Below are 18,633 nucleotides of genomic sequence, written 5' to 3'. Positions count from 1 at the left end.
ATACCGTAAAGATTCGTCGTAATGCAAAATAATTATTCTGATGATAATAATATTAAAATATACGGTGTAAAACAAATAATAGACTAGTATTTATACGTTGGTTACATTTATATTTAATTCGGCAACGTTTGACTGTCGTTCAAAACATTGCAACGGTCATGTAATCCTGGCCATTTTTAATCCTTCACCAAACGTGGCACTAAATCAGGGACAAATCCCGTGAAAGCCGGACGGATGGTGAGCCTATGTTAGGGCTAACTTAGATTCAGCGTGGGAGATATAAATAGACAAGTGGTCTTTTCGGTGTCTCGGGTTCGGTATGTTTTTTAACGAGATGGAACCTCCCGAATAAAGGACACCAAAGAATTAATGATGCCACTGAATATAATACTATTTTTGGTCAAAGCTATCTGCGCTACCAACGTTTTTACTGATTATATATTTAATTAATTTCAAAGTTAATTAAACATCATGCAGTTATTTTCTCAATATACTATATTTGGTATATTTCTCCTAACTTAGTTTTTACTAAACAAACTTCAAGTGAAGGTGTAAACACATTTTCACTTTCATTTTTTTCATAAAAATAAGAGCAATCGCGCCGTTTGTGTCACGTCGCAAAGTCGATCAAAGGCCGAATTGGTATAGTGGTTTTACAAAAATGGACTTTAACGGTTATATGTCAAGTTATTTTTTTATTCGTTCAACATCATAAAACTGACGTGGTTATTTAAAATAAAAACGAATGTATTTTGAGTTTATTTTAGTCACCTCCCGAATAAAATTCTATGTATGCAGCTTTTGTTTTTGCGGACACAATTCATAGGCAAATCTTGATTTATTGTAATCCGCTTACTATATAGATTAATTTCTGTTATTTATATTGATTTGTTCTTTTTCATTTAATATTCGGTTATGGTGTTTTAAACTTGCTCAGATCTTCTGAATTTATAAAAAAATCATGATCGATTCTAAATAAGTAATTCTTAATAAAAGTTTGAAGAAAGAAGTAATTGCACGTCGATTGTATCCGAAGTTTCCATACCTAGACATAGTTGCAACAATAAGTGGTGACGTCACATCTGTAATTAATTCCATAATATTAGGTCAAGCTCCGGCGCCGTAACTTCCTGGCGACCAATGATACGTTGCTAAATATAATTGGTATCAGTAACACATTACTCTATTAATACACCATGCCCCTCGTACCATGTATAGTGGAAAAAACGAAATATTCCCAACAAATTATCACTGGCTACGAATGACTTACGACATGCTATAGGCGGAATAGCTTCACTACTAATAACTGGATGACACACATATGTATTATATCGTCATTACTTCTAGAGACGCAGTAGGTCAGGTTCAATGTTAACAATATATCAACTTTCTACTTTTAATATGTAAATTTTCTGAAATTTTGAATGGCATCGACTTGATAGTTTCTATTTAATTTCACAAGTACAAAGCTTTTCGTAGGAAATGAAAATAAAAAAAAAATCTTGTATATTTTACACCACTCTAGTATGAATATTAAGGTTATAATTTCTTTGTGCTTTCTTCTGTCTGCAGTTCCTTAAGGCCGTTATAACAATAGTTTAGTCACTGAACGTAAACCGTTGCTCGTACAATTGATACATTAATACACCACCCAAATACTAACTCGACATTGAGAGCGTTCTAAAAAAAAATGTGTCAAAAACAACAGGCCCGACACAGGTTGACATTGACACAGTTCACCGGACTTCCTGCAGCTTCCATTTACAGATAGCGTTTTTTTTTAGTAATTCAGGTAAAACTTATATTAAATAATTTATCGCATTGCATAGACAGCTATAAAGCGAAGTATTTTATTTAAATATAAAAATTAAACGGGCGCCAGCGCAGAATTATTGAATATTTCATGGTGGTATTTTCCACGATGAATGTTGGGTTGTAACGTGCGAGTCGAGATAAAGCTGGGTTTAGTGCGCGGTCCGACGGGATTTCTATCGACCGCTATAAATACAAGAGATCGTCACGCCCACGGAAATTAGGTCCTCCCTATAAATGTGTATAACCATTGCTTATTACATGTAATTTATATCACGAAATATGCTCATATAAAAATAAATATTGTCAGCCAAATACTGAGTAACAACCATGCATCTATTCGGATACGTCCAACGAATTACGTAACTCTTAATAAAATGTTAATAGTCGTTCCTCATTATTTTACTGATAGCATAAACGCTATGCTACGTAAATATGGCATAATATAACCGAACATATCAACATCGAGACAAGCAATTTTTTATATGACATAAAAAACATTTTAACTTAAACGGTTGCCTAGCGTTGGAAAAATTTCAGAGCGTTTCTCAATTGAAAACTTTAAAGTTAGTCTATGTAGCAAAGTTTTTCCTTGCGATTAACTGAAGAGGCCGTGGTGTAGTGTAATTTGATATGAATAACTCGAAATTAAAGTTCGAGTACAACTTTAATTTCTATCAAAGATATTTTCGTGTAATATAAGTAGTGATGTATGTTATGTTAAAAGTAATAAATGAGGAGAGGAACGTGATAGTAAGTGGCCGTTGTCCACGGTAATCCGCACCTGATACTCAGATGTGTTGTTTCCCTAAAGACTGTTGGACTTATATGTGAAAACGGAAGGTTCAGATGGGATTTGGATAAGAGGAAAGGATGCCTTTCGTATTTCGGAGTTTCCGTTACTCTAATGAGCAGCGAAGATACAAACTAAAAAACCAAAGGCAGTTGTTACGGTTATTTGAAGCTAATCTTGTGTGAGGACAGTACTGCCTCAATCAGGCCAATTCAAACGAGTTACAATTGGCTACATATATTCTACCATCTTCAGCATATTGACTCCTGATAAACATTTAATCGTTTTTTAGTTTAAAGTATAATATGTTGAACTTGATCTGGCGTTCAATAAATAGGTATTTTTGACTCAAGATTTTTTTTTTAAATAAATTTGGGTGCTTGTTAAACATTTCTATTATTTTTGTAGTTTATATGGTGGGATGTATATAGTACCTATACTATATGTAATAAGAGTAACCATAATATATGTCTCCCAATGTTTTATATAACATAGACTGGTTTAAAATATATTGGTTTTTGGAAAAGATTGGTTTAAAATATACTCGTTTTGTTATTACAGTCTTCTGTATCTGGAACTGCCATAGCATCAATTAAAATTAAACAAGCAGTTTGCTTTTATTTCATTGAGAATGTTTAATCACCCTCAACTTATCTGAATGAGATTCAATTCAGTGTTCATAATAATCAATTCATCTTCTATTTAATGTTTAGAAAAAATATTATTTTTTGCAAATTTTATTGTTCGAAATGTATGTTATTTTAATTAAATATATTTAATTCTTTAATAATTTTTGATAAGGTATTTCTATTCGTTGCTATCAATTACGAAAATGTACTGGGGATTTCATGTTATCTACCTCGGATGTCGGTAGCTTGATACGAATTAGGATTAAATTTACAGCTATATATATATATATATATATATAATGAATGTCGTAAAACAAATTAGTGTAGAGTATTTATAAGATTTATTTTTATCTTCGTTTCAAAATTTCATTTCATTTTATTGCTTCAGCTGTGAAATGATTGTATCACAGATAAATTTGCTTTTCTCATTTACAATTTAGTATGTATATCAGATATTCATTAACTTGTAAATATAAGTTACATTAATTCTACTACTTATTTTAATTCTTATCTATAACTTGGGTTAGTAATGTACCGAAAGTTTTAAGCATCATACAAACGGATACAAAAATACTGGTGAGTTATTTCTTAGAAAATAAACTCAGGAAGCGAATTAAATATAAATATTTTCTTTGAGATATAAAAACTTCTCTGTTATTTTGTTCTAAAGCATGACAGAGTTTTAATATACATATATGGAGGAAGTTTTTAAGCTTAGATTGTACAGCATACAATTAATGTTCGACAACAGTCTGTTTAAAATTCAAACTCTGTCAACATTTCTCACTCACCGTGTCCAAATGCCTTAAATTCATTTCGAAATCAATTGTTCGATTTTCGTCATTTATGTTAACAAAAGCCCGTCCACCGCCGGGGGCTGTACAAACAGAAATGTGTACGATCAGCTTACTTTTATTGTTTACAAAAATTTTGTTTTTAAATTCCTCTTAAATTTAGATTGCTCAATCTGTTCCTCAGTAGCATTGGGTTCTACAAAATAAAAAAAGCTTTATTCAACAATAAGTCTGAATATTATTATATTGTATTGTTGCAATTCATGTATGTGTGTGGGTTTGATTAGGCTTTCTTTTGTTTTTAAATATTTTACATTTCAACATACATCCGCTAACAACACAAGGGTCACCACTTTACATATTACATTCTGTATCAAGAGCGATTGGAATATACCTAACGAATTGAAGGGAACCTAAATTTATTATATTGTTTACAAAGATATTGTGGAAATAATAGGAATAGAAATTTTTGTTTTGAAAATTATTTTTTTATAATATCGTTCAATTATGTGGAAGTTCTTCGACCAGCTGTCACGTAATCAGTTTGTTGCATCGTTTCCTGTCTTTGTGTAAAAGGTTTACTCAAAACGGTACTTCAATATTAACTAACTGACATTAACGTACAGTATTTCCAAATAATGTTTTGTATTGTTTTCAGAGAATATAACTGTATGCAATCTAACTAATATATTGATAATATTGTATAAAGTATTATTTTGAAGATCTTTCCAACTACTGCATAGAAGATATGCCTTACAATAACTAACAGTTTGAGTTTCATGAAACGTAGAAAGTATTTTTTGTCATCAAATAAATTTTAATAACACTATAAAGGCAAGAACGTGAATTACATGTCCGTCGTTTATTGTGGTAAATGAGTTAGGCAGTGTTAATTATGATAAAACGTGATTTACATCGATGTATTTGTTACCAAGATTGCGACACATTTTACAATACACGTATAAATCATATAAGAAATCAAAAGCAATCTTACGTTTGATGATGAAGTGTTATTTCAAGTTCAAAAAAAATAATCTAAACGAGATAAAAATGAAGGTGTAAAAGTAAGAAACTCGGTTCAGGAATCGAATGTCAGGTGAACGTTTGCATGTGAATGGTGATTTTAGACTATCTGAAAAGCGATTGTTATCGCCGCCTGAGTCGTTCATTGGAATCGTTTACTTTTTTTTTTCGCTCCGTGAAACGATCAAAAATGTTTCCCTTTCGTGTTTAAAAATAAATTTGGCGATTCGAAGGCCATTTATTTTCGGTTGTTATGTTTTGATTTAGTTATTATTAGTTTGTTTTAAGCACATTTGCATTTGCATCCTTTGTTGTCACGTTATGTGAATTATGTTTGTCTCTAATGTGTTTTATTATTTCCAGGGCAGTGACAGATCCGCGCGATGGCCGCCGCGTGGCTCTCAAGAAGTTGCCGAACGTGTTCCAGTCGCTCGTCTCATCCAAACGCGTCTTCCGTGAGCTTAAAATGCTCTGCTTCTTCAAACATGAAAATGTAAATATACATTCATATAACAAATTTATAATAAAACAAATATTTTGGCGTGTTAATCCTATCTAAGCCGTCTGTTGAGCCCTTCATTATAAATTTTAATTATCGAAGTATTTTAACCTGTTTACTGTCACGAAATAATTACAATGCGGTGTGCGATAGTGATTTATTCATTTTCCCTGTATGTATGGATCCGGGGTATTGTTTGCGTTTTGCATTTGTCGCAAGTCGAATGTTTTAACTATGAAGAATTTCATACGCAGATATCAGAGCAAAACACCAATCGAAATACAAACAAACCAATTGTCAGTTATTGTTCGGATTAAATTCTTACACAGAGAATTTGCCTCGCTTGTATCTCATGGCTTATTTCCTTTCAAATGTTCCATATAAGTTCTCCGTTTATAGTTTTTTGTATTCAATACCTAAGTATTTTATATTCATTCGTGAAACGTCCTTAAAAGTTATTGTATAAAAAGGCTGTGTTCGTGCAAATGGCATACTTGATAATGTTTAATTGCAGGTATTATCGGCGTTAGACATACTGCAGCCGCCAAGCCTCGACTTCTTCCAAGAAATGTATCCTTTTCACAAAATACATTGAATAATTCCAAAGAAATATAATTATTGCCTCGGAGTTTTTATTTTTGGTGGAATTTTTGGTGGAATACGATGTTAAGGAGAATATTGTGACAAAGGAATAAATTGTTTATTGTTCGATATATTCCCATACGATCTTATTTTATGTTACCGGCCATTCTCTAATGAGCGTAGGAGTATTGTACCAACTATATATTGCCAAAGATAGGTGCTAATGACCGCCTTCCAAGGGCACGATATAAGCATCTCGAGGACGATAGCCCTTCTTTGTCGTTACTTCGGATGTAAATTCTTATTTGAATTACTGATATTTGTGTAAATACTGAATAAAAAAAAAAGTGCGCAATCGAACGTCCTTAATCGGAAGCATGGCGATTTTCTAAAGAGCATTAAACCGAATAGGTCAAGGTCGGTTCTGAATGTTTTTCCGATAATATATTATATCAATGGTATTAAAATATCTCGGTGTGAACGACACGATGAATGAAGGACAAATAATCAGAGATGTCGGTCCGTCCGCGAGCTAGCCCCCAGCCCCGCCGTCCCTTTCTCGTCCTAAATACTAAAACCAAGGGAGTTGGGAATTTGATGTTCTTTTTACTTATTGCGCGTTTATTCAGAACGGTTTTAAACATGTACCGGTTAGATTTTTTGTTAATGTTTTATATGCAGCGGTACGTTACGACTGAGGCTAGATGATTTTGTGTACTAGGATGTATTGACTTATAACTACTTAAAGGATTCGTGTGAATTTTAAAAAACTGCATTTCTAATATCTACATAGCACTATTGTTTGCTATATATTTACGCCATACACTATTTTCTGTTGGAATAGCTTAGTAAGTTAATGTATAGTGTTTTGTAACCAATTGCGATGTAAGCGATCTAATGTAGACAAAATTTTAATTCTTCACTAGTTATTTATTTACAAGTTTCAATGATAGCAAAATAATTCTACTCAAAGATCATTGATAACGATAATTTTTCAAAACGAAATATCACTGAAGATCTCATGGTTGTGAGTCGTAGTAGTAAAGGCCGTGTTATCCTTTTAGTGTCACAGTTTATTATAATAATTTAAAGTGAAGCATTTCATTATATTATAATGTTTTCAATTACACACAAAATCGATTTAATAGTATCCAACTATATTTATCTAAGTTGATATAGTACTGTGAGGATGGAAATGTGATATTTACAATCGAAATCACAATGCAGATTTTATAAAATACTATAAATAATATCCTATAAAATACTGTTTATTTTTTATTGTGTAATAAAAGAGGCGTCGGGCGAAACGAAAAGCCATTAATAGCTATTTAATAGGTAGTGGATATAATGAAGCAATAAATTTAAATTCCTTCATACCGTACTCTGTAAGAGAAAACATTCGAAAAGACAATTTTCCGCATCGGAAATTTTAATAAAGGAACATCATCACGGGGAATAAATCAAGTTTTTCGTTCTGTTGTCCCACGGGAATTAGACTCGTCTAGGGAAACTTAGGACGGCAAGGAAAAAACAAGCTGAAACATGGTGACAGGATGAGGTGTTTACAAAGTTTATGTTACAATTGATAATATTAAAGTTGGTTTGTTCATAAACGAAAAGATTCAAGTAATAATTTTATTAACATCGAAGCGATGTGGTGGTAGTACTTAAAAAAAAAATATACACGCGCGATTCTAACCTGCAAACTCCCTCTCTATGTGATACTTTAATTTACTGACTCGAGTATTTCCAGCTCGATTACAGTTGGCATTACAGCTGGATTCGTAAAGCGAATGGAATGCGATATGACTGAGTTTTGCAGATTCGTGTCCTGATCCTGTCGAAGTATTTTTCTATTGTATATTTTCCAACATAAATATTTACCTTATAGTAAACATCTTAAAATTTCCGTAAATTGTAACAAGGATAAAACATTAGTGATTCAACTTTATTTACGTTGGTTCTTTGTTTAGAGCTTTCCGTGTAAGGAATGACAGAAATAGATGAAATGCGTTGCTGATCCATGTTTAGAGATAATGACGGATCAAAGTTATGCTACTGAATATTATTGTGCCGATATCAAGATAACTTTTTTGATCAGGTTCTTATACTGAACATGGAAACTACAAAGAAGTTTTTTTTTTAACTTAAAATTACTCCACACCCAAAGACGATTCAATGAATTTAACAATAACCTTATGTAATATCTTAATCGCTTTCACGACCTTCGGTGCCATTAAAATGTAAGGTGACTTAAAAGAAATCCACCCTTTTGAAATAAAATGTCTTTTCTCATCAATCCGGTCGTTTGAAAACAAAGACGTCGAATTGGCAGCTGGGAGGCACGGCTGAGCGATGATTGCACTAAGTACTTCTGACTTTACGACGCTTTTGTTGAAAAATTCCATTATTAGGGTTCAGCGGGCATTCTCTAGCCCGCATTCGGACCTTACAAACCTATTGTTTACTTCCATGCTTTATATATATTACGGATAATAGAGAGCTGTAAGGTATATAAAGGAGATCGTAAAAGAGATAGCGCGTTCGGAACATCGGGTTTCGCGCGGCCTAATGCTCCTCTGTGTAATAAATATGTTTCTTTAATAGTGTTCCAGCTTCGTAATATTTTGTATGTATTCCTATATGCATATTATTATAAAAATGACGAGACAAGACATTGTATAGAAGTCTATAAACTTGTAAAGCAAACGGGGTAACCGTTCGTATATAGTTTCGGTTTGATCGTGCGTGTGCTACCTAATTAGCGCTGGTTGGCCTGATTTAACCTCGCCTCGACACTGCAATTCGTGTGTTCTATATTGTATTTTAAATGCGTGGGCGTCAAATTCAATGAAATGAAACTCCTCTTGGTCTTGATATTGAAACTGATTCGTTAACATTTTTATAAGGGCCAAGGTAACATCTTTTATTATTAAAATATTCGTATATACATAATACAATAAGACGAAATAAGCCAATGTGCTGTATATAAACGATAACAATAAGTTTATATTCTATAATTTTTGTACATAATTTCTTTTTTTTTTTTTTATTGAATCTTCCCACTATTTATTTTAAGACACATTATAATTTTAATTCTCCCATGTCATTAAAATTTAGATTATCCTATTATTTTCTGAATATATTTGTCTTATGTACGTGCTGAATGCAAATTTTTATTTTAATTTGGTAGCTTGACAGCACATTTATCAACGAATTCTGGACATTTCTGGCACGTCGCTAAAAAGCATAGAAACAAAGATGCATTGTCTTTGTTTTCGCAATAATATTGTTCATATTTCGGCATACTAATTTATTGCGATTTCGGAGAGCTGAATTCAAATTCATCGTCAACAAAGGTGAAACGGTTTCGTAGTAAAATATAACCGAATATTATTTTAAGACACTGACACTCATCTTCCGCGTTTACGTACGATATGATTCATCTTTCTTTGTTCCATACGATACTTGTTAAAAGTTATCATTGACATGACAAACGTCCTTTCTTGAGTACAAATTTTTAAGTTTTGATAGCATTTTATGTCATGAAATTTTAATATCAAAGAATTTTATTTATACTTTAGATTTCTATATACACTAAAACATATTTAAAACAAAATAAATCGTGATAATACCTATAACAGCGTGTTGTGCGTCAGTTTATTACGCTAAGGATAGTTAACCCCGGTAATTGATATAAAAGTACGTAGGATATAATTTTGGATGTTTCTAATAAGATTCTTTTGAATTATTGTCACTGTCGCGTAAATCAGTTGTTTATAGGATAAAAAATCCACAATAGATAAAAGCGATGTTTTGTAATTCCTACCCCCATTTACGTATCCCCCGCAGGACTTGAGGTTTAATTACTAACTGAGCCTATGGGCACAGATTTGGGGGACCTGCGAGTGAAATATTAGTCTGCGAGCCTTTTCATGGTACGGACAACTTTTATATGCGTATATACGGGCAGATGCTCGCTAAACGATAGCGTTTCTGTATTCTGATTCTTTAGTGCTCTCTTTCAGTCGAGCATAATACACGGAAGGTTTATTTTATTTAATTTTTATTTAATACGGCAGTGGTATAATAAAAAATATCGACTTCACAGAATATGCATAAAAATTAAATTGTTGTTTATCCGATGTTTGATAAACAGAAGTTTACAAAATTAATTCACTTATTCGCAATTCATCTACATACCGTAAAACTCTCAAGACAGCCAAGAGCATTACCTCACACTGATTATTATTTTGATTTTTAATTTTAACAAAACCATCACTTTCCGAGTCTTGTATAGATCGAAGAAATTTGTTTAAAAATTAACATATGTTTTGTATTACACTGCTGGGTTTTATGGACATAGTCTTACATACATGGCATAGTCGTTGCAGTTAAAATGAAATCATTATTAATTACTCTTACTGTTTCCACCACTTTGCTCCTAAATTTTCTATTCACTACTGACAGTATTTTGATATAATCAACTTAAATAATAACTTAAAACACATCCTCAAATTATGCAGTTGTTATAATTCCATCTCACACGACTTTAATTTCGGCGGAGGCACTAATTCATTGCAGAACACACAAGCTCTGTAATGTAGGTAACGAAGTTGTTGCTAATAAGTGGCTATAATTAGTCTGTTATAAAACATTTTAAGTTTATATAAAATCAAATTATTATCACAAAGTATATATGTACATATATATCACAGTATATAGAGTAGAAATAGTGGAACCGAAATGAAAATATACATGTGAAAAGATGCGTTGCTTTATGACGAATGTTAAAGCGCACGTAGCCGTGTAGTGACGCATACAAGAAACATGAATTCTTTGAACTAAGTTGTAACTATTTTTTAAACGCATACCGCAGCGATGCTGTGTTACATGCAGGCTGCGTCCATCATAACTCATGTGAGTTTTAAGATGATATAAAAATTATTTATTCATTTAAATTAAAATTAGATTTATGAGATACAATATACAATCTATATTTATTTAAATAGACATCTCCTCTTATTTTTTATTTTTTTATTTATTCTTTGTGTTTTGTCGTCGTGGCAAATACCGAAGGGTGTCTGTATTGCTGAGTGTATCTTTTTCTATTTGTTATAGCCACGTTTTAATTTTCAACATGCAATGTCTCACTAAGTCCTATATACAAATTAAGCAATATAAATATCAAAAAGTATTGTGTTATTATGTACGATCATACATTCTCGGTTTCTTGGTAATTTTAATAACACTGGCGAGTTAAATCTCATTAGCTGACAGCCTACGTACCGTGGTAGAAACCGTAAAAATTTGGCACTAAACCTCATAAAACTGACCGTAAAACGTTTAAGATAGGCAGTAAAATCCGATAGCTGGTTTAGTGTTCGAGGCATGCTGTTGTAGGATCACGCGTTTTTATAAATCATAAAAATCCAATATGGCACAATACTTGTTTGCACTGAAAATAAAGACGATAGAATAGATATGCATTGATTGCGTCACTGTTGCTTTACCATTTGTCTAAGACGTATCCAAAATGGGGATGCTTTGCTATATTAAGAATGCCAATACATATATACTTATGTATTGGCATTCTTAAAATCCTTTCTCTATGTTTTGTTAAGGTTAAAGAATGTTGATCAAATTAACCACCTTTCGTTCCTGTCCTTCAATGTTTGGTATATCTGGTATGTGAAACTAGCATTTTTCTCGAAATGCTTGTATATATTAGTGCGTATATCGAAGGATGTTTTCGTATAATAATATGAATGACGCAATTTCTTCAAAGTAACAAGTAACAACAGACGCAGACTCCGTAAGTTGTCGAGAAGCGTCCCTTTGCTAATGTATTCGTGCAATTTCACAAACGTACACCCCCTCGGGATCCAACTCCCGGCTAGGGCTACATTAGATTCGTGCTTTTCTGTTTGTCGCTTTGGACATAGTTCGGAAGGTCTGAATTTATTTTGATGATATCCTTTTAATATTAATATCTGAAAATTACGTAGAAGTACGTTACTTTCTTTTTGTTGAAATATATTATCAATGGCCTCATTTAAGACGATAATAACTTAATATAAGTTCTATTTTCTACTAAATAAAACTAGTATTATTCGGATTTACTACGCGGATTTTATTATTTAAAAACTACATAATCCCGACGTTTCGGTTACTTTGCAGCAACCGTGATCACGGGCAGACGAGGTGTGAATGAAATTATGTAGTTTTTAAATAATAAAATCCACGTAGTAAATCCGAATAATACTAGTTTCATTTAAATGAATACTCGCGAAAATCTTAGATCTCATTCTATTTTCTACTATTTAAATAACGATAAAAAATATATTAAAAATTTCTTTGTGCGAAGTAGAAGTAGCTTCATATTATTTATTCGACTATTGGAAAATTTTAATCGAAAATATAAAATACATAGATTGGTAACGCTTATCAAAATATATCCAGAGTTTGTCTGTTAATGGTGTTTGAGATTGGATAATTATATTAAGCAACAGTGGGGCTAGGTTAAAACAATTTATGATGTAACAGAATGGGGTTCATAGAACCATATACAATTCCCACAGGGGCAGAGTGCGTCCGGACTCTATTTAGTTACAACTTCCGCTGCCTACTTGATCCTTCACCGCGGAATAAATACATATTATACAAAACATAGCGACGTAACTTGCAACATTTTAAAATTTATGTACATTATAACAACGATCTTTATAGTATTGTAAAGTTGCCGCTTTATGACGCTTCTAAATTTATTTTTGCTACATTCAATGTCGCTATTTATATACTTTTAGGTTTATATTCGTACAGATACGTACGTTTATATATATGAATGTCCTCATCATATACAAAATATAAATTTGTATGTGACGACGAAGTTAGATTTCTAAAATAATTAGAATGTATTAATGTAATTCGTACAGAATCAGTATTACAAATTCCGACATGATTCTCGGAAACGCATAAACTATCTTAGGGTGGTACTTGGCATGAGATGACCGGAGAGGCTTCTTGGCTCTGTGAAGATTTCCGCCCACCCCCGTCACAGAGCCTTGGAAACTTGCCCGATAGGCTTCAGATAAACGCGAGCGTATTGCGACTCCACTCGATTATATGCTACAGACTCCTTCTTATGAGTCATTAGAGATTTCAAGTTCGTTTTCGTTCTTTGTTCAAGTATAATTTTAATATCACATTATAAAGACATAAATTTCGCACGTGACTCATTTTCAGTTACAGTGAGAATAATATTATTTAACTTTAAAGACTAATTTAATGAATGCCTGTTCCGACCTCTTGTAATGACAACAAAATTTATCGCTTTTAATTATAATCTTTGATTCTAATTAAAATTCACATCCATGCTTTGTAAAGCAAAAAAAGTAGATGGCATTTCAAAAGTAAGGACACTTAAAAGAAGTAGTTACAATGAAAAAAAGAGCATGATTATAATATATCTAGGACAAAGTCTAATATTATACTGTGCGTTGTGGGTAAATAAAGCGTCAGTCCTGATGTAAATACCTTGTCAAGTAATGAAGGGGATCACAGGTCTCAATCAGTCGCTTGTGACGTACGCGACCTTTATGTATCCTTTTGCTGTATTCGGCAAAGGAATGTCAGTGGAAAAAATAAAAAATGTAAGTGTACATTTATATGTTGAGTTATATTCGTTGTTTGATTAAATTCATATCGAATACTATATTGAAATTACTTTTTATTGATAGACAGACGTGTCAGCGTCTCTTAGATTTATTATTTAATAGTAATTTAATAAACGCAGCATACTCTCTCATAGTTAGGTATAGATAAATGCGAATAACACTGATAGATTAATTATAAAAGGGACATATGGCAGAGATTGTTTTCTTCATCATTACTTTAAGTGGATTCCTTTGTCTAGATTAACATCCTGCTGATAATTCAACGGATAGACTGACGCCGTCGGAAATTTGTAGCTTTGCCATGCCGGCGCCGAGCGCGCTTACGTTCAAATAAGTTTTAAATTATACCAACGTTCGTCCTTTATAAATGATTTAATCTATATTTTTTTATTGTAATACTTATATTAAGATACTATATTGAAATATTGATAAAGTTTTGGACTCTCGTTTTTTTTTCTGTGTTTGTGACTATCCGGAGTTTATCGTGTAATTTCATGGCCACGTTATCAACGGGGCCGTTTCGACTTTTGTATTATACGACTAATGTTAGGAAGTCATAATTGATTTTTATAGCTAACAATAACACCATTAGGTTATATAAAATATTTCATTTTCTCACACAGTCTGAGTGTGATTCACATTAGCTGGATATATATCGGATTTTTTTTTCTTTGTACGTCATTAGGTTATTTGAAAACCGTTCAAGTTTTATGTAAATTTTATTACAATGCTCAGAACAGGTTTCGCTTCGTCGCTAATGTCTATGATCTATCAATGCCACTTTTCTACTTTATGTATAAAATGTTACCTGGACTGGGGAATTATGAAATGCAAGGAATTGTTCAGTGTCCGTGTTCTCATTATGTTCCCTGGATATTCATGATGCCATGACTAAGTCCGCAGCCGACAAGTTGAAACGGTCTTGTGTAAATACCCGGGTCTCAGTCAATGAGACAATGGCTTGGAACTGACGGTGGAGCTATGCGTGCATTTCAATTTCTCGGTTACTCTATAACAATTAATGTTAAGTAATAATTTCTAGGTAGCGTTCGTAAAGTAAGAGAATAATAGGAATTTGTGTTAATTAGTAATTAATTATATATGTTTATTACATTAGTCCTGATTACAAATAGATAAGGCTATACCCAAAAATAATAAAGAAACGCCTAAATTGTAGTGTATTTTTTATTAACAGTTATAATTTATTATTTCCATAATTAAATAGAAACGCCACGTGACATTATGCCTTAATATTTGAACTATACAAAAAGAAAATGGTGGAACAGGAACGGGTCACAATGATTTATCGGTCACGAATAAGATGTCCGATAAGCATATGTTTTCACTTTAATCGGCATTTAGATAAGGAGTTTTTATTTAACGGCCGGCAGCGAACGGGCCTAAAACTAAACAAAACTGTTCGTTAAAAACCGTTTTAAAATATAGAGCAATTAAATTCTATTGTGTTTCTACATACCTTTATAGTTACGATAGCATTCTGACTACGCTTTTGTAATTCGACTCCCATATTATCTAGATCATAATATTATAATGTTTATTTGACAAATTAAAACCACGACATCACAACAGTGATATTTAATCATTAATACGAAAAAGATAATTGAATCCGTGTAAATGAAATCGTTACAAACAATCCAAGGATTTAAATCAAATTCAATATTGTTCCAGAGTGTAAAAGGTTTTTTTAATGGGATCGTTGGATGCACAGCTGCATCGCATCCGGGCCCGACCCCGGCTGCCTCAACAAATACAAGTGTTCTAGCGTCACGGCCGACGTTAATTTGAGAAGTGTTTATCAGCTTTGTCTGGTATTTAGTATGTGCCTTAACTGAATGTTGAAGATTCTTATTTCTTCACATTGAAACTGATATTCCGTGTCCCTGAGTAGATTCGTGTATCGCTTTATGATAAAAGTTATGTCCAAAATTTACTTAACAATAAAGACCTGGTGATCTGAATTTTTTTTACTGCGCCGCAATAAAACGTGAAACCGTCGAAGACTGCCTGGGGTTTATCGTTCTTGTGAGACGAAACTAACCGGAGTTGTTAATGTGACTTTTCCGCTTCTTCAACTAAAACATGGCTTTGAAATTTATAACTAAGTAAACTTTTAACAAACGCTGATCAAAAGATATCCTGAGGTTTATGTACTGATGTTTGTTGTTGTTTACGACGTTATTTTTTTCTGCTATTCGTGACGCTGTTTCGTTTTATATTCTATATGAATATACGATGTTTACAGACAACTGAATAATTCTGTCGAATCGGTTTTGAGCTGGACGTGAGATTTCACTTTTTATAATATCTTATCTAACAATAATCTTGATAGTTTAAGAGTCTTTTGAGCGTTTGTATAATGGACGAGCCTTTGATTTAAAAATAATAAAAGAAATGTATGCGGCTTTTTAATCATTACTTATATGTATTATATTTCGTCGTTGAGAGCTGAACATCGTTTTAATAAAATTTACGTATTTCAGGTTACGTCCTAGAAATTAAAATACAAAACGTAACACGTTTAGTTTGTAGTATTTTTGTAAGATGGTGCCCCCCAGACCTAATGATATTTAATTGTATTTTGTTTCCTATGTTCATGTAAATAAGACATGCGCTTTGGAATCCTATGATGTTGCATGGGGGATGGAATCTCTGCCCCTCTGTAAATAATTACGTCTGCCCGTTGCGACGCCACAAGGGCTCATTTCAAACTCCCTCGCCATAACGTTTTTATGTTTCCTTTGCAAAGCTCTCCGAGACCCCCAAAATGTGGAGCTCCCATCTATATTCTTTACATTAATTATTCTCATTACTGGATGCACGAATTTTAATTGTCACCAATTGTGTGATCACACAATTGGTGACAATTAAATGATGTTTGATGATGTTAAATTTTCGACTCTAATTATTTGATGCAATTTTAGTTTATGGATATCAGTCATTATTTTATGTCAAATTTTCTAATAAATTTATATCGCTGTTTCCGCACAACGTTCTTAATGTAATCTAGAGAAATAAAATTGAAAGAAATTTTGGAATTGTATAACTTGTGTATTCTTTTCAAAGAGAGACAAAGCTATTCCTAATATCTTTTATATTCTAAACATATTTTTATTAGATGTTTGTAGATTGGTATATTGAATAAAACGTAAAGCTTCCGCTACACAGTACGTGCATTTTGCAGTCTCTTAGGAGCCGCTCCTTCTAGCCTCAGGTATTCTCTCTGTGTCGCAAAAAATAGGTCAAAATCTACCTGACTCCAAGTTATTTATTACTGCATGCAGACCATCTCTAGTAACGGGTCTTGTTCTTATAACCGCGTTCAGCTTTTAAATATACAATAAACTAAAGTTTTTACTGTAAGTTTTTTTATAGAAGTTTGTCTTACTAAAAATTAATCGTTTGTTTAAAAATTATCAATTTTAGTCTATGTGGTAAAATATAGTATTTGTTTATGAACTGCATAATTTTGATTCATATTGTAAAAAACAAGATTTTTATTAAAACGTATTTTGTTGTTGTGGTGTTTATTATTTAAATGAGTATCACTTGATTGATTCTGGAAAGAACAAATTCACAAGAGATGTTTTTGCTACATCGATTTTCAAATGAAACATAAGTATGTTTTATCAGGCGTACAGTTCAAAGAGTAACCGCAACAAGTGCTACGTCTATAATTTAGGTAATGGCCTCCCGCGGGTAGGAGATAAGCAGCGGTATTCGGATCCTGTCCACGGGGAGACATTCCGGACCAGTAGTCGTCAACCCCCTAGCGTGGGTGGTGCGACCCATCTAGAGGTCACCACTCGGTACATACATTAGAAGAACCTTATATAATATATTTGACTTACCATACCAAACATATATGTATATTATTCGGTCGACTTAAATTACTAATTTATTTTACCAATATAAAATTTATACTTTATATTGAATATTAAAATTTCGGTAAATTTGAAAAAAGAAGCATTTAAAAGTAAGGTTTTGTACTCATTAGCGTTTTGGTCGCAACGTGTTTGTTTGCGAAGTCCTATTTGTGTCGTAATGGCCCAAACCGCTGCGAATTAACGCCGAGCGATTATGCAATGTGCGACTGATGGTTGTACATCTATTGCAGAGATTATTATGCTTGCACGCTTTTAAAGTGATTAATACCATTTGTTGATTATGTGTTCATAATTTATTTGCATTTTACATTAAATATTTCAATTTGTTTGTTTTCGTTTTCTGTAATATTTTGTTTGGATAAAGTTGATGAATTTTTTATGAATATTTCAAGTCCAACAAAAACAAAAAATTCCTGAACCGTAACAGCTATGTGATCACGGAGCTCCTGCAGAGTGATCTGCACAAGATTATTGTTTCACCGCAACATCTGTCAGCTGACCACATCAAAGTCTTCCTCTATCAAATACTCAGAGGTAAGTATTTAACACCCCATATAAAATTATAAAAATTATATGAGCTCTAAATTATACTTTCAAAATGCGTTCGAAACTTTGAAATCTGTAAATTGAAGTTTAAAACAAACCAACTCCCCGGAGTCTAGCGTCCATGACCGGCTCGAAGTTAAGGCGGAATCTGCCTTTATACCGGCTTTTTCCATTTCCACCTAGCTTAAATCAATTAAAACTACTAAGAGCCCAAACTCTCCCCAACTAAATTAAATGCAGAAACTTCTCGGCCTCATTCCTACTTCAGTTTTTTTTTTTTTACTTATTACAAGCGGTTAAAATCATTGTAGAAGATAAAAGCGAATCCCTTTTTATCTAACGCCGTCACACGATTTCATATTATTAATTCCAGC

General features: G+C 32.6%; 1 protein-coding gene across 1 annotated transcript in view; it reads left to right on the top strand.

The window, feature by feature from the left end:
- Positions 1-18,633, top strand: part of LOC116767189 (serine/threonine-protein kinase NLK) — a 58,895-nt gene that overhangs the window by 27,414 nt on the left and 12,848 nt on the right. Inside the window, 3 exon segments of the mRNA XM_032657386.2 lie at positions 5,415-5,544; positions 6,065-6,120; positions 18,141-18,247. Of these exon segments, the coding sequence (XP_032513277.1) occupies positions 5,415-5,544; positions 6,065-6,120; positions 18,141-18,247 (293 nt within the window).

This window comes from Danaus plexippus (genome assembly GCF_018135715.1).
Source record: "Danaus plexippus chromosome 9 unlocalized genomic scaffold, MEX_DaPlex mxdp_24, whole genome shotgun sequence".
NCBI lineage: Eukaryota > Metazoa > Arthropoda > Insecta > Lepidoptera > Nymphalidae > Danaus > Danaus plexippus.
This window is presented reverse-complemented; position numbering and strand designations above follow the sequence as displayed.